Here is a 24,501-nt window from a genome sequence, read left to right as displayed (position 1 = left end):
AGGGCATGGCTGGCCTGGCAGTGCTCGGAGATGGATCTTATTGCAGAGGGCATGACTAGCCGGCAGTGTTCGGAGATGGATCTTATTGCAGAGGGCAGGGCTGGCCTAGCAGTGATCAGAGATGGATCTTATTGCAGAGGGCTTGGCAGTGCTCAGCGCTGGATTTTATTGCAGAGGGCATGGCTGGCTTGGCAGTGCTCGGAGATGGATCTTATTGCAGAGTGCATGGCTGGCTTGGCAGTGCTCGGAGATGGATCTTATTGCAGAGTGCATGACTAGCCGGCAGTGTTCTGAGATGGATCTTATTGCAGAGGGTAGGCCTGGCCTAGCAGTGATCGGGGATGGATCTTATTGCGGAGGGCATGACTAGCCGGCAGTGCTCTGAGATGGATCTTATTGCAGAGGGCATGGCTGGCCTGGCAGTGCTCGGAGATGGATCTTATTGCAGAGGGCATGACTAGCCGGCAGTGTTCGGAGATGGATCTTATTGCAGAGGGCAGGGCTGGCCTAGCAGTGATCAGAGATGGATCTTATTGCAGAGGGCTTGGCAGTGCTCAGCGCTGGATTTTATTGCAGAGGGCATGGCTGGCCTGGCAGTGCTCGGAGATGGATTTTATTGCGGAGGGCATGGCTGGCCTGGCAGTGCTCAGAAATGGATCTTATTGCAGAGGGGATGGCTGGCCTGGCAGTGCTTGCCGATGGATCTTATTGCAGAGGGCAGGGCTAGCCTGGCAGTGCTTGGAAATGGATCTCATTGCAGAGGGCATGGCTGGCTTGGCAGTGCTCGGAGATGGATCTTATTGCAGAGTGCATGGCCGGCCTGGCAGTGCTCGGTGATGGATCTTATTGCAGAGTGCATGGTCGGCCTGGCAGTGCTCGGCGATGGATCTTATTGCAGAGTGCATGGTCGGCCTGGCAGTGCTCGGTGATGGATCTTATTGCAGAGTGCATGGCCGGCCTGGCAGTGCTTGGCGATGGATCTTATTGCAGAGTGCATGGCCGGCCTGGCAGTGCTCGGCGATGGATCTTATTGCAGAGTGCATGGCCGGCCTGGCAGTGCTCGGCGATGGATCTTATTGCAGAGTGCATTGCCGGCCTGGCAGTGCTCGGCGATGGATTTTATTGCAGAGTGCATGGCCGGCCTGGCAGTGCTCGGTGATGGATCTTATTGCAGAGGGCATGGCTGGCTTGGCAGTGCTTGGTGATGGATCTTTTGCATGCTGCTTAATGACTTCAAGGTGAAAGACATGAACTCACATAAGCACATGGCAGCAATTACATGTGGGAGGCTGCAAACACGCCCCGTCCTCTGCATTCTGAATAATAACGAGGCACAGGCTGATTTTATGTTAATGTGACTCGCAGGAGAAGATTTTAGCTCCAAATTACAGTCACCCCAAATACCCAGCCTCTTTCATACTGCATTTCACATCCTCCACTGTCAATCCATGGCATTTCCTGGCTAATGGCTACATGAATTAAGATACATTGAGGGTCCTGGATGCCCCCGTCTACCCTCTGGGCAAAGCCCCTTCTGTTTTGGCGGTGCTTGTTGATAAGGCCCCAAGAGACCCCCTAGTGTATGTTCAGACTTACCCAGACACAGAGAGGGGCTGTGTTTAAATGGACCCGTGAAATCTGTCAGCTCTGTATGATTATAAACACTGCTGATTTCATAAGAGGGATCAGATAGCGTTCCAATCACACAGTTAGTGCTGCTTGAACCTTGGGGTGTCGAAGAAGGTGGGATATGCTCTTGTACACAAAGGGTTAAAGGGGGATTGCTGGATATTATATTTTTGTTTAAAATTGATACATGAAAAGCATTCTGTAATAAAGGAAAGGGTTAAATGATGGTGTTTCACCCCTTAAGTACCAGGCCACCTCCTGTCCTCTTCATAACTATCCCTGTCTGAATGGTGATCCTGAATAAAAGGTATAGTGTATGGATTACTGATCTTGGAAATCCCATGTTTCTGGCTGAGCGTCATGGGAAATGCAGTTCAGATTACCCTCAGGAGCCAAGGCTGGCTGTTATTTTATTGCACATTCATATAGTGCTAACATACGCCACAGCGCGTTATAATTATAGAATGACGGCAAGTAATTTATATACAAAGTGATATTGACCGGACAAGCTTACATCCCTGCTGTGTTTCAGCCCAGTACCAGCCTGGTTATTACAACAGATTGCTGGGAGTGTCGGGCACCAGATAACAAGCGAGAATGGGACAAACAACGCCAGCCTCACTTATCAAAACAAATCAGATACTGAAGACTATTCCCTTAAACAGAAAGCCACCGTCATGAGTTAGCTTTATGACACAGATAAAATTAGAGGGGGCAATTTAGACACCTGATATTTAGGGGTCCACATGGTGAAGTAAGGCCTCAAGCCTATGGGTTGGCAGGAACCTCCAACCATTGTCGGACTATTAACTGAAGTTAATTTCTAATTTAAGGCCAACATAGTCCAACTCGGAAGCATAGCTTAGGAATTTTACCTTAAATTCTCATTTTAGTAAATATTCCTGACTGCATCAATCTGTCAAGGAAAAGGGCAGCATGTCAGAACTGCTAAGACAAACTGTACTGAACAATGAAGTGTGTCCTCTGGCAGCCAAAGCATGGGAATCATAACAGGATAGCACATAGCCGCCATATTGCTTTTATGGCCGATACAGCATGGGAATCATAACAGGATAGCACAGAGCCGCCATATTGCTTTTATGGCCGATACAGCATGGGAATCATAACAGGATAGCACTGAGCCGCCATATTGCTTTTATGGCCGATACAGCATGGGAATCATAACAGGATAGCACGGAGCCGCCATATTGCTTTTATGGCCGATACAGCATGGGAATCATAACAGGATAGCACAGAGCCGCCATATTGCTTTTATGGCCGATACAACATGGGAATCATAACAGGATAGCACAGAGCCGCCATATTGCTTTTATGGCCGATACAGCATGGGAATCATAACAGGATAGCACTGAGCCGCCATATTGCTTTTATGGCCGATACAGCATGGGAATCATAACAGGATAGCACTGAGCCGCCATATTGCTTTTATGGCCGATACAGCATGGGAATCATAACAGGATAGCACAGAGCCGCCATATTGCTTTTATGGCCGATACAGCATGGGAATCATAACAGGATAGCACAGAGCCGCCATATTGCTTTTATGGCCGATACAGCATGGGAATCATAACAGGATAGCACAGAGCCGCCATATTGCTTTTATGGCCGATACAGCATGGGAATCATAACAGAATAGCACAGAGCCGCCATATTGCTTTTATGGCCGATACAGCATGGGAATCATAACAGGATAGCACAGAGCCGCCATATTGCTTTTATGGCCGATACAGCATGGGAATCATAACAGGATAGCACAGAGCCGCCATATTGCTTTTATGGCTGATGAAAGCATGGGAATCATAACAGGATAGCACAGAGCCGCCATATTGCTTTTATGGCCGATACAGCATGGGAATCATAACAGGATAGCACAGAGCCGCCATATTGCTTTTATGGCCGATACAGCATGGGAATCATAACAGGATAGCACAGAGCCGCCATATTGCTTTTATGGCCGATACAGCATGGGAATCATAACAGGATAGCACAGAGCCGCCATATTGCTTTTATGGCTGATGAAAGCATGGGAATCATAACAGGATAGCACAGAGGCGCCATAATGCTTTTCTGGCCGATACAACATGGGAATCATAAGAGGATAGCAGGGAGCGGCCATATTGCTTTTAAGGCCGATACATCATGGGAATCATAACAGGATAGCAGAACCGCCATATTGATTTTATGGCCGAAACAGCATGGGAATCATAACAGGATAGCACGGATTGGCCATATTGCTTTTACGGCCAATACAGCATGGGAATCATAAGAGGATAGCACAGAGCCGCCATTTTGCTTTTGTGGCCAATACAGCATGGGAAATTAGGAATCATAACAGGATAGCACAGAGCCGTCATATTGCTTTTATGGTCCATACAGGATGGGAATCATAACAGGATAGCACAGAGCCGCCATATTGATTTTATGGCCGATACAGCATGGGAATCATAACAGGATAGCACAGAGCCGCCATATTGATTTTATGGCCGATACAGCATGGGAATCATAACAGGATAGCACAGTGCTGCCATATTGCTTTTATGGCCCATACAGGATGGGAATCATAACAGGATAGCACAGAGCCGCCATATTGCTTTTATGGCCGATACAGCATGGGAATCATAACAGGATAGCACAGAGCCGCCATATTGATTTTATGGCCGATACAGCATGGGAATCATAACAGGATAGCACAGAGCCGCCATATTGCTTTTATGGCCGATACAGCATGGGAATCATAACAGGATAGCACAGAGCCGCCATATTGCTTTTATGGCCGATACAGCATGGGAATCATAACAGGATAGCACAGAGCCGCCATATTGCTTTTATGGCCGATACAGCATGGGAATCATAACAGAATAGCACAGAGCCGCCATATTGCTTTTATGGCCGATACAGCATGGGAATCATAACAGGATAGCACAGAGCCGCCATATTGCTTTTATGGCCGATACAGCATGGGAATCATAACAGGATAGCACAGAGCCGCCATATTGCTTTTATGGCTGATGAAAGCATGGGAATCATAACAGGATAGCACAGAGCCGCCATATTGCTTTTATGGCCGATACAGCATGGGAATCATAACAGGATAGCACAGAGCCGCCATATTGCTTTTATGGCCGATACAGCATGGGAATCATAACAGGATAGCACAGAGCCGCCATATTGCTTTTATGGCCGATACAGCATGGGAATCATAACAGGATAGCACAGAGCCGCCATATTGCTTTTATGGCTGATGAAAGCATGGGAATCATAACAGGATAGCACAGAGCCGCCATAATGCTTTTCTGGCCGATACAACATGGGAATCATAAGAGGATAGCAGGGAGCGGCCATATTGCTTTTAAGGCCGATACATCATGGGAATCATAACAGGATAGCAGAACCGCCATATTGATTTTATGGCCGAAACAGCATGGGAATCATAACAGGATAGCACGGATTGGCCATATTGCTTTTACGGCCAATACAGCATGGGAATCATAAGAGGATAGCACAGAGCCGCCATTTTGCTTTTGTGGCCAATACAGCATGGGAAATTAGGAATCATAACAGGATAGCACAGAGCCGTCATATTGCTTTTATGGTCCATACAGGATGGGAATCATAACAGGATAGCACAGAGCCGCCATATTGATTTTATGGCCGATACAGCATGGGAATCATAACAGGATAGCACAGAGCCGCCATATTGATTTTATGGCCGATACAGCATGGGAATCATAACAGGATAGCACAGTGCTGCCATATTGCTTTTATGGCCCATACAGGATGGGAATCATAACAGGATAGCACAGAGCCGCCATATTGCTTTTATGGCCGATACAGCATGGGAATCATAACAGGATAGCACAGAGCCGCCATATTGATTTTATGGCCGATACAGCATGGGAATCATAACAGGATAGCACAGTGCTGCCATATTGCTTTTATGGCCCATACAGGATGGGAATCATAACAGGATAGCACAGAGCCGCCATATTGATTTTATGGCCGATACAGCATGGGAATCATAACAGGATAGCACAGAGCCGCCATATTGATTTTATGGTCCATACAGGATGGGAATCATAACAGGATAGCACAGAGCCGCCATATTGATTTTATGGTCCATACAGGATGGGAATCCTAACAGGATAGCACAGAGCCGCCATATTGATTTTATGGCCGATACAGCATGGCAATCATAACAGGATAGCACAGAGTCGCCATATTGATTTTATGGCCGCTACAGCATGGGAATCATAACAGGATAGCACAGAGCCGCCATAATGCTGTTCTGGCCGATACAACATGGGAATCATAACAGGATAGCACGGAGCGGCCATATTGCTTTTACGGCCGATACATCATGGAAATTATAACAGGACAGCAGAACCGCCATATTGCTTTTATGGCCGAAACAGCATCGGAGATTAGAAATCATAACAGGATAGCACAGTGCTGCCATATTGCTTTTATGGCCCATACAGCATGGGAATCATAACAGGATAGCACAGAGCCGCCATAATGCTTTTCTGGCCGATACAACATGGGAATCATAAGAGGATAGCAGGGAGCGGCCATATTGCTTTTACGGCCAATACAGCATGGGAATCATAAGAGGATAGCAGAACCGCCATATTGATTTTATGGCCGAAACAGCATGGGAATCATAACAGGATAGCAGAACCGCCATATTGATTTTATGGCCGAAACAGCATGGGAATCATAACAGGATAGCACGGATTGGCCATATTGCTTTTACGGCCAATACAGCATGGGAATCATAAGAGGATAGCACAGAGCCGCCATTTTGCTTTTGTGGCCAATACAGCATGGGAAATTAGGAATCATAACAGGATAGCACAGAGCCGTCATATTGCTTTTATGGTCCATACAGGATGGGAATCCTAACAGGATAGCACAGAGCCGCCATATTGATTTTATGGCCCATACAGGATGGGAATCCTAACAGGATAGCACAGAGCCGCCATATTGATTTAATGGTCCATACAGCATGGGAATCATAACAGGATAGCACAGAGCCGCCATATTGATTTTATGGCCGATACAGCATGGGAATCATAACAGGATAGCACAGAGCCGCCATATTGCTTTTACGGCCGATACAACATGGGAATCATAACAGGATAGCACGGAGCGGCCATATTGCTTTTACGGCCGATACATCATGGAAATTATAACAGGACAGCAGAACCGCCATATTGCTTTTATGGCCGAAACAGCATCGGAGATTAGAAATCATAACAGGATAGCACAGAGCCGCCATATTGATTTTATAGCCGATACAGCTTGTGGCAGCTTGAATCTGGCACAAACATTGCTTATAGAGTGTTTATAAAGAGAGATTTGGCTGATAAATCCATTTTACAAGATAAAACTGCATGTTGTCTTGATGAAAACCAAAAATGGTGGCTCCACATCTATGATGTCATAGGATGTTACGGTGAAGGGCAGGTGGGATGACACATGCATGGATTCTAGAGCAGAGGAGTAAAGGTAAAACATTCAGAGAAGAGAAAGTTAATGCGCCAAACACCCAGGACCTCCGCAATCAAAACGTTTCCCCCAGCCCTGCAAGTGGTTACGGAGATTTTATAAGAAGTCATTCTGCTTCTGGGGTGCCCCCTATGTACGGCACAAGCGGAGTTAATTTTCCATGTATGCTGCTTAATATAATACAGATAAATATAAATGTCCATCTGTTCTCTCTGAATCAGGAGGCACGCTTTCTGTGGTCCATTTCATACAGTGCACCAAGGCTACTCTGAATAGATCATATTGGCCAAAAAAATGTTCCGTCCTGCTACACAAAACCTGGCAGCTATCTCTCCGGGGCTGTATAGGGTATATCAGTGTTCTATATTGCTATACGTAAATATAGTATAGTATGTCCTCTGCCTCACCCTGCACTATGCCCTCTGCCTCACCCTACAGCACGCCCTCCGCCTCACCCTGCAGTACGCCCTCCGCCTCACCCTGCAGTACGCCCTCCGCCTCACCCTGCAGTACGCCCTCTGTCTCACCTTGCAGTACGCCCTCTGTCTCACCTTGCAGTACGCCCTCCGACTCACCTTGCAGCACGCCCTCCGTCTCACCTTGCAGCACGCCCTCCGCCTCACCCTGCAGTACGCCCTCCGCCTCACCCTGCAGTACGCCCTCTGTCTCACCTTGCAGTACGCCCTCCGCCTCACCCTGCAGTACGCCCTATGCCTCACCCTGCAGCACGTCCTCCGCCTCACCCTGCAGTACGCCCTCTGTCTCACCTTGCAGTACGCCCTCCGCCTCACCCTGCAGTACGCCCTCCGTCTCACCTTGCAATTCGCCCTCCGCCTCACCCGGCAGTACGCCCTCTGCCTCACCCGGCAGTACGCCCTCCGCCTCACCTTGCAGTACGCCCTCCGCCTCACCCTGCAGTACGCCCTCCGCCTCACCCTGCAGTACGCCCTATGCCTCACCCTGCAGCACGCCCTCCGCCTCACCCTGCAGTACGCCCTCTGTCTCACCTTGCAGTACGCCTCACCCTGCAGTACGCCCTCCGTCTCACCTTGCAATTCGCCCTCCGCCTCACCCTGCAGCACCCCCTCCACCTCACTCTGCAGCACGCCCTCCACCTCACCTTGCAGCACGCCCTCCACCTCACCCTGCAGCACGCCCTCCACCTCACCCTGCAGCACGCCCTCCACCTCACCCTGCAGCACGCCCTCCACCTCACCCTGCAGTACGCCCTCCGTCTCACCCTGCAGTACGCCCTCCGTCTCACCCTGCAGTACGCCCTCCGTCTCACCCTGCAGTACGCCCTCCGTCTCACCCTGCAGTACGCCCTCCATCTCACCCTGCAGTACGCCCTCCGTCTCACCCTGCAGTATGCTCTCCGTCTCACCCTGCAGTACGCCCTCCGCCTCACCCTGCAGTACGCCCTCCGCCTCACCCTGCAGTACGCCCTCCGCCTCACCCTGCAGTACGCCCTCTGCCTCACCCGGCAGTACGCCCTCCGCCTCACCTTGCAGTACGCCCTCCGCCTCACCCTGCAGTACGCCCTCCGTCTCACCCTGCAGTACGCCCTCCGTCTCACCCTGCAGTACGCCCTCCGTCTGACCCTGCAGTACGCCCTCCGTCTGACCCTGCAGTACGCCCTCCGTCTGACCCTGCAGTACGCCCTCCGTCTCACCCTGCAGTACGCCCTCCGTCTCACCCTGCAGTACGCCCTCCGTCTCACCCTGCAGTACGCCCTCCGTCTCACCCTGCAGTACGCCCTCCGTCTGACCCTGCAGTACGCCCTCCGTCTCACCCTGCAGTACGCCCTCCGTCTCACCCTGCAGTACGCCCTCCGTCTCACCCTGCAGTACGCCCTCCGTCTCACCCTGCAGTACGCCCTCTGTCTCACCCTGCAGTACGCCCTCCGTCTCACCCTGCAGTACGCCCTCCGTCTCACCCTGCAGTACGCCCTCCGTCTGACCCTGCAGTACGCCCTCCGTCTCACCCTGCAGTACGCCCTCTGCCTCTCCCATAGTACGCCCTCTGCCTCACCCTGCAGTATATCCTCAGCCTCTACCATAGTACGCCCTCTGCCTCACCCTGCAGTATGTCCTCAGCCTCTACCATAGTACGCCCTCTGCCTCACCCTGCAGTATGCCCTCCGTCTAACCCTGCAGTATGCCCTCAGCCTCTCCCATAGTACGCCCTCCGTCTCACCCTGCAGTACGCCCTCCGTCTCACCCTGCAGTACGCCCTCCGTCTGACCCTGCAGTATGCCCTCAGCCTCTCCCATAGTACGCCCTCTGCCTCACCCTGCAGTATATCCTCAGCCTCTACCATAGTACGCCCTCTGCCTCACCCTGCATTATGCCACTTTACCTCCACATTACACCCTCTTCCTACTCATTACCAGTGCAGTCACCATCAACCTCTTTGTGCAGCCATTCACCCTGCTGATGAAATCCTTCCTGAATAGACCCACCTTACATAGTCCCCCCCCATCAGCCCATGCATGCACCCTGCACAGTGTCCCTCTGTCCAGGCCCTTGTTCTTACCTTGAACTCCATAGGAGTGTACTTTTCATTCTTGGGAGTGGAGCTGCCCTTGTAATGCAGGTGGTTCGGTGTGGCCGGATGGATGACAGTGGATTCCTGTGATTGTCTCTGGCATCGCTGGCAATAAACATAGATCACGAACGTCAAGAGGCTGGAGCCAAAAAAGCAGGAAATGCCGGTTGCAATCAGATGGATCAGACTGAAGCCTGTGGAAGTGGAGAGCAGTTATTGGATTTGCTAGAACCGGTGCTAATACTATGCATTGCTTCGTTGTGTTCGGGGCGCACCTTGTGAAACTAATTTTACTGGGAATTTAATTAACAAAATTATAAAGTGCACCAAGGCCAGATGCTGGATGTGGTTATTACCCATTATATAACTCTCCATTTCACGTCCTAGCTGTTCGCTAACAAGCCTCTACTAAATACTTTAAATCCTGGACTTTTTGAGTAAATGAACTGTACAGGTTGCAGTGAAGCACAGTGAGAATGGCACAGGAAGACCAAGTATCGCACGAGTCACAGAGAGAATGGCACAGGAAGAGTTAGTGATGAAATAGCACAGTTAGAGGGAGTTAGTGATGTAATAGCACAGTTACAGGGAGTTAGTGATGTAATAGCACAGTTAGAGGGAGTTAGTGATGTAATAGCACAGTTGCAGGGAGTTAGTGGTATAATAGCACAGTTGCAGGGAGTTAGTGGTATAATAGCACAGTTGCAGGGAGTTAGTGATGTAATAGCCCAGCTACAGGGAGTTAGTGATGTAATAGCACAGTTGCAGGGAGTTTGTGATATAATAGCACAGTTACAGGGAGTTAGTGATGTAATAGCACAGTTACATGGAGTTAGTGATGTAATAGCCCAGCTACAGGGAGTTAGTGATATAATGACACAGTTACATGGAGTTAGTGATATAATGACACAGTTACATGGAGTTAGTGATATAATGACACAGTTACATGGAGTTAGTGATATAATGACACAGTTACATGGAGTTAGTGATACAATGACACAGTTGCAGGGAGTTAGTGGTATAATAGCACAGTTACAGGGAGTTAGTGATATAATAGCACAGTTACAGGGAGTTAGTGATGTAATAGCACAGTTACAGGGAGTTAGTGATATAATGACACAGTTGCAGGGAGTTTGTGATATAATGACACAGTTGCAGGGAGTTTGTGGTATAATAGCACAGTTGCAGGGAGTTAGTGATATAATAGCACAGTTACACAAATATAAGTTATACGGAGGGAGTGATGTCACTTAGAGTGAATCAGTAATGTGAAATTACAGTACGTTAGTGGTGCTAGCGTACAGTTACTGGATGTAAATTATATCACAACCGTCACAGAAAATGAGATGTTAGAGTGGAGTTTCCACAATTAGAAAATCGGGACTATTTGGGAAACATTTTATCTGTTTACCTCCACATTCTGGGTTCTCATCAATGCTGGAAGCTGGAAGAATGACTAAATAAAGAGAAGGATAGGTTAGATTCTGGTATGCAATCAATGGCAATCTGAAAAATCCACGTTTATTTATGGGTTTGCTCCTCCCCTCGCAGCAGAAAGGACGGCAAATAGAGCTCTGAAAGTGGTGACCCTTAACGCCGCATTTTTCCTGTCCTTCACAGCAGTTTGGAAGGAGTTTCCATTATCAGACCTAGACTTTTAATTTATGCTCACAAGGCCAATATTTTCATACGACCAGTCAGGGTTCAGCCCAGTGGTCTATTTTGGATATGTGCTGCCTTAGGGCAGAACAAAATTCGGGCACCTCCCCCCCATCGAAACTTACCCCGCCCCTACATGTTTAAGACAAATACACAGTTTGAGTGACCGACACACACTCTCAGATTCATATACAGTGACATACATTCACTGACCGACAAACACTGGCAGACAGACACAGTCACTCAAAGACACACACACATTCCCTGACAGACACACACACATATTCAAGACACAGACACGCACACATATTCAAGACACAGACACGCACACATATTCAAGACACAGACACGCACACATATTCAAGACACAGACACGCACACATATTCAAGACACAGACACGCACACATATTCACTGAAAGACACACACACATTCACTGACAGACACACACACATTCACTGACAGACACACACACACACATACACATTCACTGACAGACACCCTGATGCTGACACACTCACACACTTACAAAGTATATATATTTTTACAATTTTAATCCACCCAGCCTCCCTATCTTGGATTCCGCAGTGGATTCTTCCCTGGGGTCCAGTGAGGCTTGATGGGCTGGCTGCTGGTGGCTGGGCTGTGCTTGCAGGCAGGCACAAAGTTGTGGCTGCGAGGGAGCTGTAATCCTCCTGCTCAGCTCCCTTGCGCGCTGCTCAGTGATGCCGGGAGCCGGAGTGACGTCAAATCCCGGTTTCCAGCATCACTGTGGGGCGTGAGGGAGCTGAGAAGGAAGAGCTCAGAGGACCATGCTCCCTCGTGTCCCCCACCGCACTGTGAGCATTTGAAAGCCTCAGGGGCCCTAAGTTGACCAGCTGGCCAGCTCTTGGCCCCCCCATGAAAGAGGGCATCTGCCATGGTGCTTAGGAGCCGGCTTTTTTTCCGCCACCCCCATGTGAAGCTAGTTACTAAGACTGCCTGATGGGAAGGGGGAGGATCTATTTTTACCAATTTCAGAGTTCTATTTCCTGTCCTTTCTGCCGTGAGGGGAGGAGCTAACCCATGAGTAAATGCTGCCATAATTGATCAGGAAAAGAAAATTACGGTAAGTATAAAACACTTTTCCTTATTAATGGCTATAGCTTGCATTACAGGCAGACAAGAGATTGGTTAATGTGTTTTATAATCCAACTGTAGCAGTATTATATCGTCTGTTATATGTGATTATAAAGGACCAGTAATTCTCAACATTGATCTATGTTTATAGTACAAAGCTGAACGTGACATACTTTCAGGATACATAGATAGATATGTGGCATACATTAAAGCCACAATTATGTAATGTATGTGGGGGGCTGCAGACTGTGTGTCAGAGAATGGCGGATTCTTGCTGTGTGACACAGTATCACCTCTGCTCCTCAATCACTGTAGGTAAAACTATTCTACCACACCCAGTATGCGATCCCAAATCTGTTATCTAGAATACTGATGTAGGGGCGGACAGCAAGACTCAGAGAAGGAGCTCGAAATCCAATATTTTATCTTTTTTTTATTCTATAAATGGTTTACACTAATATTCTCCTAATTCGTATCATTGCAGTCATAGCATGCTGCTGCGACAAGGGGAATATTTTTTTATTTTTTAAAAAAGATTTTGTAGATTTCATTTATCATTCTTTCTATAATGAATCACAGAGATACTGCATTCAAAATGCACATTTTTCATTAAAGAAATACCTCTTAATTCCCATTGGATCAGTTGACTTGAACCAGCCAATTCCCGAGGTCTCTCAGCCAATCCTGGCCCTCATTGTTTTCCAGACATCCTTTCCAGGAATTGCAGGGATTTATGGACGGATATACCGTAGGTTTCTGATTGGAAACGATGGGATGACCAGGATTGGCTGTGGATTACCTTCACTAATTTATGTGTTTATTAATGAGAAACAGTGGGTCTCCACAGGGAACCAATGAGAACACAGCACATTTCCTGATATCATGGGGCCCTAACCCTCTTTGAAGCGAGAGACGAGGGGACAGAATTGTTGTTTTAGCATTTTGTGGCATAAACCATGAATCTAACAGCAATCAAAATGAAAAATCACATAAAAAGTGAATTTAGAAAACCAGAATCCGAAAGGATCGCCACAGATTTTTTTTTTAAAAAACTCCCAACCTGCTCGTTATCGCGTTAGCCACAAAGAAAAAAATAACTAGATTGGGATTCTGCTTTGGGATATTTTAGGGATGTCTAGTTACAGAATAGTAAGGAATAGGAATTATAATATAATAAAAAGAATTAAAAACAAGTTATTTGGTTTGGGTTTGCAACCAAACTCTTTGTGATTCTCTTTGTGATTCTCCATACATTCCTTTCCAGATATATAGAGTACTGCCAATCAGAGGTGAGTTTGTCACCAGGTATTGACGGAATGAACACACCTGGGATTTCGTTGTATATGCAGTCTCTGTACTGGGTGCCATTTCCAGCACACTGGGTGGGCCCAGGGCTGTGGATATCACAGTAGCGCGTGCGATACTGCGTTCCGTCTTCGTGACACATGCTCCATTCACCCCACTCTGCCCAGCCTCCTGCAAAGTTAACACACAACCAGCAATCAGTATCAGATGGAAGAAACATATTTAAAGAGAAAACAGGGCAGATTAAAAGAATGTTTACTACATTTTGTTCACGTCAATATTACAAAAACTAACAGGTGGACTGTGAATCAGCTATTTCCAAGATTTCTGCCAGATTTTGTAGATGCTGTTTATCCAATATAAATGGTGTGATTTTTTGCACAGGTGAAATTCGTGTTAATCCCAGGTAAGATGACATATTTTAGAGGTAAAACGCAGTAATCAGTACACAGTACTGTAAAGTATCTGCTCATCTCGTCATCGTAGTCTACGTACCAATTTTATAATAACATTTATTGTCACTGGAAACCAATGGTTCAGATCCTCAGTGGGACTATGCCAAGCCTGCAAGCACACTATGGAGACGGATTGTACGAATTGCTTTGGTCTTACATAGGGTCTCCATATTATCAGTATCTCTAACCCGTGACCCCCTCTGCCCAGAGAGTGATGGCTCCGCTAGACTTTGTCACACATGAACACTTATACTAATCCCAGGTTGCGTCATTCTAGTGTCATAATTGATGTGACTGCAAGTGGTTGTGCAGAGTTGCATCATTCCTGAATAATTTTACTAGGAAGTCGTGTTGTGACACCACTCAATATATTCATGAGTTGCACCATTCTTGCGTCAATTTTGCCTTTACTCTACCAGAGTGTTGGTCATATTCTTCTGGCGTCATTGGGGGTGTGAAACCAGTGTTCAGACGTTTCAGTACAATCTTCCACATGGGGATGATGTAAAGCATCATGTTAAGCCATGGGCTAGGTGCATTCTTGTGGTTCTTGCTAACCCAATAGAACAGTCCTTACAGCTGAGTTTAGTTGGTTCTGACCTTGTTGTGTTATTCCAGCGGTTTCTAAACTGTGTGCCGCGCCGCAGGACAGGCAGACAGGGGTGCTGAACATTACTGCTGAACAGGGGCCTGGTCGGGTGCCGCAAGGTCCTTCAAGACCGCGACCGGGCACCTGTAATGTCACCCCGACTAGGAGAAAGAGACAGCTTGTCACTTCCTCCCAGCATCATGTAGGGAGACAACGCAGGAGGGAGGCAGCCGCGAGGGGAGAGAAGCACTGCAGGAGCTGCACCAGACTTGCACCAGACTTACACCAGCCAGCATAACTCCAAGCTACCCACCTGGGCACATAAGGTAAGATAGTGTGGCTGGAGGTATAAAGAAATATCACTTGTGTGCTTGTGTCTATGAGTATGTGTATGACTGTGTGCGTGTATGAATGTGTGTCTGTGTGTGAGTGTGTGCGTGTGTATGACTGTGTGCGTGTATGAGTGTGTGAGTGTGTGCAAGTGTGTGAGTGTAAGTGTGTGGGTACGAGTATGAGTGTGTGTATGTGTATAAATGTGAGTATGTGTATTAGTGTGTGTGTGTGTATATATATATATGTGTGTGTGTGTGTGTGTGTGTGTCAAGGTGTTTGTAAATGTGTGAGTGTGTCAAGGTGTTTGTGAGTGTGTGGGGGTCAGGGTGTGCATATGTGTGTGTATGTATGTCAGTGTGCTTCTGTGTCAGTGTGTGTGTCTATGTGTGTGCACACATGTGTGTATGTGCAGCTGTGTGTCAGGGGTGTGTTTTTAATATATATATATATACATATATATATGTGTGTGTGTGTGTGTGTTAATGTGCATGTATATCTGTATAAGTATGTTTGTATGTATGTTTGTGGTAGTGTATGTGCATACATCCAAGCAGTCAAACACCAGCATAACATACTAGCACACTCCTGCAATCTAACACAAATGTTACATACAAACCCACCCCTGCATTCAAACCCCCCAAAAATATACAAACACACCCCTTCACTCAAACACAAATACTTCACACAAACGTACATCCGCATGTAAAAGTGAACATAACACACAAACACACCCTGGCAATAAAACGCAAACATTACACACAAACACACCCCTGTATTAAAACACTAAAACTATATACAAGCACCCCTTCAAACACCAACACTGCACATTATACTATAGCGCCAGTAAATGCCGCAGCACTGTACAGATATACAACCTAGACATTTTGACTTGGGGTGCTTAGGAAAAATATTGAAATATTAAGGGCACCTTGAACCTAAAAAGTTTGGAAACCCCTGTGTTATCCCTGTATTCTGATCTCCGTGCTCCTGACCTTCTGGCTTGTCTCACTGTTTATTCTGTTTTCCTCTGCCTGTCCATAAAACCCAACCATTCTAAGGATCAGTACCACGTCTGTTTCTACTACTTTGGGGTGTCCTGAGTTACAGTGACAGTCTCATACCGAGAATGGGCTCCTTTTAGCTCTTCTCATCTGATTTCTTCCCTCTTCCCACTAGTTGGGTCCATTACTAGAGAAATGGCTTCTACGCAGAGGGCGGAGTTATCACATCGTACTAAGTGTCATATTCTCCAAATATATTCCTTTATTATCACAAGGCGCTGAGCATTTCAGTGATCTGTTCAGCAAGGATGGAGAGAAGGGCTGTACAGGCATTTGCCATGAAAAGGATTAGACAAGGAAAATCTTTATCAAAGGGCTGACATAACACAGTCTATTATTTATTTAGACTCCACAGCAAAGTCCTTGATACAGATTAACATCTGCATGTTAAAGTCATCGGCCTCCCTCCTCAGCTCTGAATGAGCAAATCTCACAGGTTCTAAAGTCATTTCCTCCTAAACGTGGCCAGAAGCTCAATACAGAAAAGGGAAAGTGGACGCAGTGATTTCAGTTGCGAGGTTATTTTTGCAATTCCCTCCTGCAGACACTTATTAGAATTCCAAGTCCCACACCACGTGCCCAAATTCACTAAATTTCCAAGAGATCCTATGAATAATTTATTGCTAAAAAAACAACTTATTTATCTGCAAACAATGTCACAGATCAGATTACAATTCTGCGTCAAATCCACTTCAAACCCAGTGTGCACCACAGAACAAACACACAAATACCGTCACCTGAACTGCAGCTAAAACAACAAGAGAAATAGTGGAACATTAAACCGACAGACCGGCAATAAACCATGTGTTATCTGCCGGGTTCTGCGTATTTAACAATTCAGCTGAAACTGGATAGGATGCATTGCAAACCTTTAAGCTGACAATAGCCGTGTGTTCGTAACAGCGAATATCAAAAAAGGCGCCACAACCACTGCTGTTTACATAGACTGACAATAGCCGTGTGTTCTTAACAGCGAATATAAAAAAAGGCGCCACAACCACTGCTGTTTACATAGACTGACAATAGCCGTGTGTTCGTAACAGCGAATATCAAACAAAGGTACCAAAACCACTGCTGTTTACATAGACTGACAATAGCTGTGTGCTCGTAACAGCGAATATCAAACAAAGGTACCAAAACCACTGCTGTTTACATAGACTGACAATAGCTGTGTGCTCGTAACAGCGAATATCAAACAAAGGTACCAAAACCACTGCTGTTTACATAGACTGACACTAGCTGTGTGTTCGTAACAGCGAATATCAAACAAAGGTACCAAAACCACTGCTGTTTACATAGACTGACAATAGCTGTGTGCTCGTAACAGCGAATATCAAACAAAGGTACCAAAACCACTGCTGTTTACATAGACTGACAATAGCCGTGTGTTCGTAACAGCGAATATCAAACAAAGGTACCAAAACCACTGCTGTTTACATAGACTGACAATAGCTGTGTGCTCGTAACAGCGAATATCAAACAAAGGTACCAAAACCACTGCTGTTTACATAGACTGACAATAGCTGTGTGCTCGTAACAGCGAATATCAAACAAAGGTACCAAAACCACTGCTGTTTACATAGACTGACAATAGCTGTGTGTTCGTAACAGCGAATATCAAACAAAGGTACCAAAACCACTGCTGTTTACATAGACTGACAATAGCTGTGTGCTCGTAACAGCGAATATCAAACAAAGGTACCAAAACCACTGCTGTTTACATAGACTGACACTAGCTGTGTGTTCGTAACAGCGAATATCAAACTAAGGTACCAACACCACTGCTGTTTACATAGACTGACAATAGCTGTGTGCTCGTAACAGCGAATATCAAACAAAGGTACCAAAACCACTGCTGTTTACATAGACTGACAATAGCCGTGTGTTCGTAACAGCGAATATCAAAAAAGGCGCCACAACCACTGCTGTTTACATAGACTGACAATAGCTGTGTGCTCGTAACAGCGAATATCAAACAAAGGTACCAAAACCACTGCTGTTTACATAAACTGACAATAGCTGTGTGCTCGTAACAGCGAATATCAAACAAAGGTACCAAAACCACTGCTGTTTACATAGACTGACACTAGCTGTGTGTTCGTAACAGCGAATATCAAACTAAGGTACCAAAACCACTGCTGTTTACATAGACTGACAATAGCTGTGTGTTCGTAACAGCGAATATCAAACAAAGGTACCAAAACCACTGCTGTTTACATAGACTGACAATAGCCGTGTGTTCGTAACAGCGAATATCAAACAAAGGTACCAAAACCACTGCTGTTTACATAGACTGACAATAGCCGTGTGTTCGTAACAGCGAATATCAAACTAAGGTACCAAAACCACTGCTGTTTACATAGACTGACAATAGCTGTGTGCTCGTAACAGCGAATATCAAACTAAGGTACCAAAACCACTGCTGTTTACATAGACTGACAATAGCCGTGTGTTCGTAACAGCGAATATCAAACAAAGGTACCAAAACCACTGCTGTTTACATAGACTGACAATAGCTGTGTGTTCGTAACAGCGAATAACAAACAAAGGTACCAAAACCACTGCTGTTTACATAGACTGACAATAGCTGTATGCTCGTAACAGTGAATAACAAACAAAGGCGCCAAAACCACTGCTGTTTACATAGACTGACAATAGCCGTGTGTTCGTCACAGCGAATATCAAACAAAGGTACCAAAACCACTGCTGTTTACAATAACACAGAAACACGATTCTGGGGGTCTAATTAACCCTTCTCATGCAATGTATTGCTCGAAATGCCACCGAGTATGCATGAGTGGCCAGCCAGAAGGCTGTAACTCCCATCACATTCAGCCAGCTAGGCTGATAGGAGAATCTGCGCAATGTAGATGGCATATAACAATATCTATCAAAGATGGCTCCTGATGGCACACTGTTCACATGTCATTTATTGTTGCACTAACCCAGGCATAGGCAACCTTTGGCACTCCATATGTTTTGGACTAACCCTCCCATGATGCTTTGCCAGCATTATGTGTGTAAGAGCATTAAATGGAATGTAATCCATAACATCTGGAGTGCCGAAGGTTGCCTATCCCTGCACTAACCCATCAGCTCCCACTGGGACCTTTTATGAATTGAATTTCAGAGCACTTAAAGGGCATTAGTGCATATCATCCCCAAATTCATTTTAAAAATTAGTGCTGCTTCGTAAAGAGATAGCATGTAATCACAACAGAAAAAACAAGTATCAAAGCGTGATACCAGATTCTCTGAGTATTCCCTGCAATCATGTAATCTCGTTTCACGCAGCCCAAGATGAATTAGCTGGAATATTGCTCCGAATCTCCAGCTGGGAACGCCAGCTAAGAATGGATGTAATATGTGATATGCCTGCGCAGTGTGACGGGCACTTTGACGGATGGTAGATATGCGCTGATCTTCTGGTCACCGTGACTTTTATACTCTACTCCCACATGCTGGCAGCGTTAATAAAAGTGATGTTTACATTGAACATATGATTGGCAATGCCTGGATCCCACCGCTATTGCCGAAACAGTTAATATCCTCACAGACGATTAATGACACTGAAATAATCTGATACGTAGCACATTATATTCAGGTTTCCCAGGCAGGCACTCGACGATGAATTGTATTTAATAATTGTAAAGGAATGTTTAAATACCGCGTTTATCTAACTGCCATCATCCTGGTTAAGCTGGATGTAAGTCGGTAACGTGAAAATATCAGGCTATATACAGAGAGATAGTATTATACATGTTACAATTACCCCACCAAATCACAGAGCTCCCCCAGTAGCACTTCTACTAATATACTAGGGAACGGGATGCCTCTCCTCATTGCTTCTCAATAACCTCCCCAGTACAGACAGGGTTAATGTACCTTCACAGGGGTAACTGTTACACAGAGCTTCCTCTATATCCACCACCAGTACAGACAGGGTTAATGTACCTTCACAGGGGTAACTGTTACACAGAGCTCCGTCTATATCCACCACCAGTACAGACAGGGTTAATGCACCTTCACAGGGGTAACTGTTACACAGAGCTCCCTCTATATCCACCACCAGTATAGACAGGGTTAATGTACCTTCACAGGGGTAACTGTTACACAGAGCTTCCTCTATATCCACCACCAGTACAGACAGGGTTAATGTACCTTCACAGGGGTAACTGTTACACAGAGCTCCCTCTATATCCACCACCAGTACAGACAGGGTTAATGTACCTTCACAGGGGTAACTGTTACACAGAGCTCCCTCTATATCCACCACCAGTACAGACAGGGTTAATGTACCTTCACAGGGGTAACTGTTACACAGAGCTCCCTCTATATCCACCACCAGTACAGACAGGGTTAATGTACCTTCACAGGGGTATGTGTTACACAGAGCTCCCTCTATATCCACCACCAGTACAGACAGGGTTAATGTACCTTCACAGGGGTAACTGTTACACAGAGCTCCCTCTATATCCACCACCAGTATAGACAGGGTTAATGTACCTTCACAGGGGTAACTGTTACACAGAGCTCCCTCTATATCCACCACCAGTACAGACAGGGTTAATGTACCTTCACAGGGGTATGTGTTACACAGAGCTCCCTCTATATCCACCACCAGTACAGACAGGGTTAATGTACCTTCACAGGGGTATGTGTTACAAAGAGCTTCCTCAGTGTGCAGACCAATGCAGATATCTCCGCCGTTAGATGGCGTTGGATTAGTACAGGTGCGAGTGCGCTGATAATGGCCGCCTCCACAGGTGGCCGAGCATTGAGTCCAAGATGACCAGCATGACCAGGATCCTTTCACTGAAACAATAAGGAGAAAGACGAGGTAATGACTTTGTATGCGTACAAGCAGTTTGTGTGCGTGCGAATGGGCAGTTTGTGTGTGTGTGCGAATAAACAGTTTGTGTGTGTGCGTGCGAATGGGCAGTGTTTGTGTGTGTGTGTGTGTGTGCAAATAAGCAGTTTGTGTGTATGTGAATGGGTAGTTTGTGCGCATGCAAATAGACTGTTTATAAATCTGCAATTTGTGTGTTTGTGTACGAATGGGCAGTTTGTGTGTGCCCAAATGGGAAATTTGTGTGTGTTCATGAATGGGCAGTTGTGTGTGTGCGCGAATGGGCAGTTTGTGTGTGTGTGTGTGTGTTCACAAATGGGCAATTTGTATGTGTGCGAATTGGTAGTTTGTGTGTGTGCGAATGGGCAGTTTGTGTGTGTGTGTTCACAAATGGGCAATTTGTGTGTGCGCGAATGGGCAGTTTGTGTGTGCGCGAATGGGCGGTTTGTGTGTGCGCGAATGGGCAGTTTGTGTGTGTGCAAATGGGCAGTTTGTGTGTGCGCAAATGGGCAGTTTGTGTGTGCGCGAATGGGCAGTTTGTGTGTGTGTGCGCGAATGGGCAGTTTGTGTGTGTGCGAATGGGCAGTTTGTGTGTGTGCGAATGGGCAGTTTGTGTGTGTGCGAATGGGCAGTTTGTGTGTGTGTGCGCGAATGGGCAGTTTGTGTGTGTGTGCGCGAATGGGCAGTTTGTGTGTGTGTGCGCGAATGGGCAGTTTGTGTGTGTGTGCGCGAATGGGCAGTTTGTGTGTGTGTGCGCGAATGGGCAGTTTGTGTGTGCGCGAATGGGCAGTTTGTGTGTGTGCGAATGGGCAGTTTGTGTGTGTGTGCGCGAATGGGCGTTTGTGTGTGTGTGCGCGAATGGGCAGTTTGTGTGTGCGCGAATGGGCAGTTTGTGTGTGCGCAAATGGGCAGTTTGTGTGTGCGCAAATGGGCAGTTTGTGTGTGCGCAAATGGGCAGTTTGTGTGTGCGCAAATGGGCAGTTTGTGTGTGCGCAAATGGGCAGTTTGTGTGTGCGCAAATGGGCAGTTTGTGTGTGCGCAAATGGGCAGTTTGTGTGCGCGCAAATGGGCAGTTTGTGTGCGCGCAAATGGGCAGTTTGTGTGCGTGCGAATGGGCAGTTTGTGTGCGTGCGAATGGGCAGTTTGTGTGTGTGTGCGCGAATGGGCAGTTTGTGTGTGTGTGCGCGAATGGGCAGTTTGTGTGTGTGTGCGCGCGAATGGGCAGTTTGTGTGTGCGCGAATGGGCAGTTTGTGTGTGCGCGAATGAGCAGTTTGTGTGTGCGCGAATGAGCAGTTTGTGTGTGCGCGAAAGGGCAGTTTGTGTGTGCGCGAATGGGCAGTTTGTGTGTGCGCGAATGGGCAGTTTGTGTGTGCGCGAATGGGCAGTTTGTGTGTGCGCGAATGGGCAGTTTGTGTGTGCGCGAATGGGCAGTTTGTGTGTGCGCGAATGGGCAGTTTGTGTGTGCGCGAATGGGCAGTTTGTGTGTGCGCGAATGGGCAGTTTGTGTGTGCGCGAATGGGCAGTTTGTGTGTGCGCGAATGGGCAGTTTGTGTGTGCGCGAATGGGCAGTTTGTGTGTGCGCGAATGGGCAGTTTGTGTGTGTTTTCGTTAATGGGCAGTTTGTGCATGAATGAGCAGCCTATGTGTATAAATGGAGCTAGCACCAATTTAATTTATATTCCCACTGGTGGACACTGGACAATGTACACAGTTGCCCTGTACCTGACTTAACATATTCGATTGCAAGCTCTGCAGTCAATATTACTCCTAAGCTCTAGCCTGGCATTGTCCTGACATTCCGCTCATTCCATTCAGTCAAAGATAAGCATTAAAGAACATAAGAGAAGTTCGGCTTCATACAGTCTTCATAAAACCTGTTTATTATGGGTCTTAGTGCGGTTTACAGGGCAGTAAAGAGAGATTACCGCGAAAATAAAATGATTACCCCATAAAACAGGACGACAATATCAAGCTCCTTGTTCTTTTCAATTAAGGTGTTATTGTGTTTTTTTTCATTTACTTCACGTTTGACTTCTCATAAAGATTATACGAGGACAGAGAGCTGGTGTTAGGTGCGCAGTCTGGCATTGATGCCAACGCACTGCATATCTAAAAACTCATCACAATTACTGTCACCAATGGCAGGATTATAAAAAACAGAGGAACTTCCTCCATGTAACCCTGATATAGCACACCTTCTGGCTAGCCGAGTGTCGTGGGAAATTACGTCAGAATAATCTGGGGACATGACACAGTGTCGTTTTATTCATATTACTATTGGGATGTGATCTCGGCCGCCATTCTGATAGGATGGGACCGTTCCATATATAACTAGAAACAATGGTTTTACAGTACATTAGAATACATGGAAATAAATTAAAGAATCCAACTATACAAAAAACTATGTTTGAAAGTAATACCATTGGTTTTACCTGGGCAGAACTGGGGGTTGCAATCCTGGAATTCAGTAGTAGATCCCACACATGGCAGACCCCCATTCCGTGGTTCAGGGCTACTGCAAGCTCTCTTCCTAGATCGGAAGCCCAACTCGCAGTCCCGAGAACAGGATGACCAAGGTCCCCATGGGCTCCAACCTCCGCTGATTACACGAGATGGCGTCTTACTGCTGCGCATCAAGTCATCCACGAGAGCTAAGGAAGAGAAACGAGAACATAAAATGATCTCAGATTGACACGGATCCCTTGAACGTATCACACAGTTACATGATTGAGTGTATTGAGTGCTTATAAAGGGCAGTATAAACGTAAAGTGGGACCGGCGTTACGAGTTTATTATGCTAAATAAGGAATAATAAAATGTCTATTCACTGTCTTTCTCTCACAGTGAACATCTTCAAATGTCTCTACCAAGTTCTTCAAACTGTAACCCGTCAGCTATTTTCCCCCAACAAAATATAATTAAAGCCTTTCACATGAAGAGAGAAAGCGCGCCCCATGCAAACAGCCCTGCCATGTCCTGAGAGTTTGGGTAAGGGGTTGGATTTCCGAAGGTTGATTAGTAGTCGTTCTACTCACAATCTGTTTCACATGCTGCAGATCCATCATTGGGGCAGTACCGAGTCTCAGTCTTTTTCCTCCCAAACTGTAGCTCATGGGGGTCAGATAGTTGAGCACGACATGTGTAGCGGAAACGCTGTTCTTGACGGGCACCTCCTTGTGTGATGTTAACTGGCATCCAGGGAGTCCACGGTGTGTTCCTGCGCACCTCTGGACAGGCATCCGAGTTACAGCTTCTGTACTCCTGCAGCAGGTAAGAGGTTAAAATCTGCTGCCAATACACAGGACTTTCACGCTGCTGCCTTGACATAATGCATCACACCGTTCCCCAATGTACAGAGATAATACAACCCCATCCGCCTGGAGGAATTGCATACTGCATATATCACTATTATACAGCATATCAGGG

At 46.5% G+C, this 24,501-nt stretch overlaps 1 protein-coding gene across 2 annotated transcripts in view; it reads right to left on the bottom strand.

The window, feature by feature from the left end:
- The window catches only part of SEMA5B (semaphorin 5B), a 323,405-nt gene that overhangs the window by 15,211 nt on the left and 283,693 nt on the right, over window positions 1–24,501 (bottom strand). For both annotated transcript variants that reach the window (XM_063429186.1, XM_063429187.1), the window contains 6 exons: window positions 24,111–24,336; window positions 23,508–23,726; window positions 20,870–21,040; window positions 13,809–13,958; window positions 11,117–11,161; window positions 9,694–9,899 (listed from right to left, as the gene is read on the bottom strand). In XM_063429186.1, coding sequence (XP_063285256.1) covers window positions 9,694–9,899; window positions 11,117–11,161; window positions 13,809–13,958; window positions 20,870–21,040; window positions 23,508–23,726; window positions 24,111–24,336 — 1,017 coding nt within the window. The remainder of the gene's footprint in view (window positions 1–9,693; window positions 9,900–11,116; window positions 11,162–13,808; window positions 13,959–20,869; window positions 21,041–23,507; window positions 23,727–24,110; window positions 24,337–24,501) is intronic.

This window comes from Pelobates fuscus, chromosome 8 (genome assembly GCF_036172605.1).
Source record: "Pelobates fuscus isolate aPelFus1 chromosome 8, aPelFus1.pri, whole genome shotgun sequence".
Lineage (NCBI taxonomy): Eukaryota > Metazoa > Chordata > Amphibia > Anura > Pelobatidae > Pelobates > Pelobates fuscus.
This window is presented reverse-complemented; position numbering and strand designations above follow the sequence as displayed.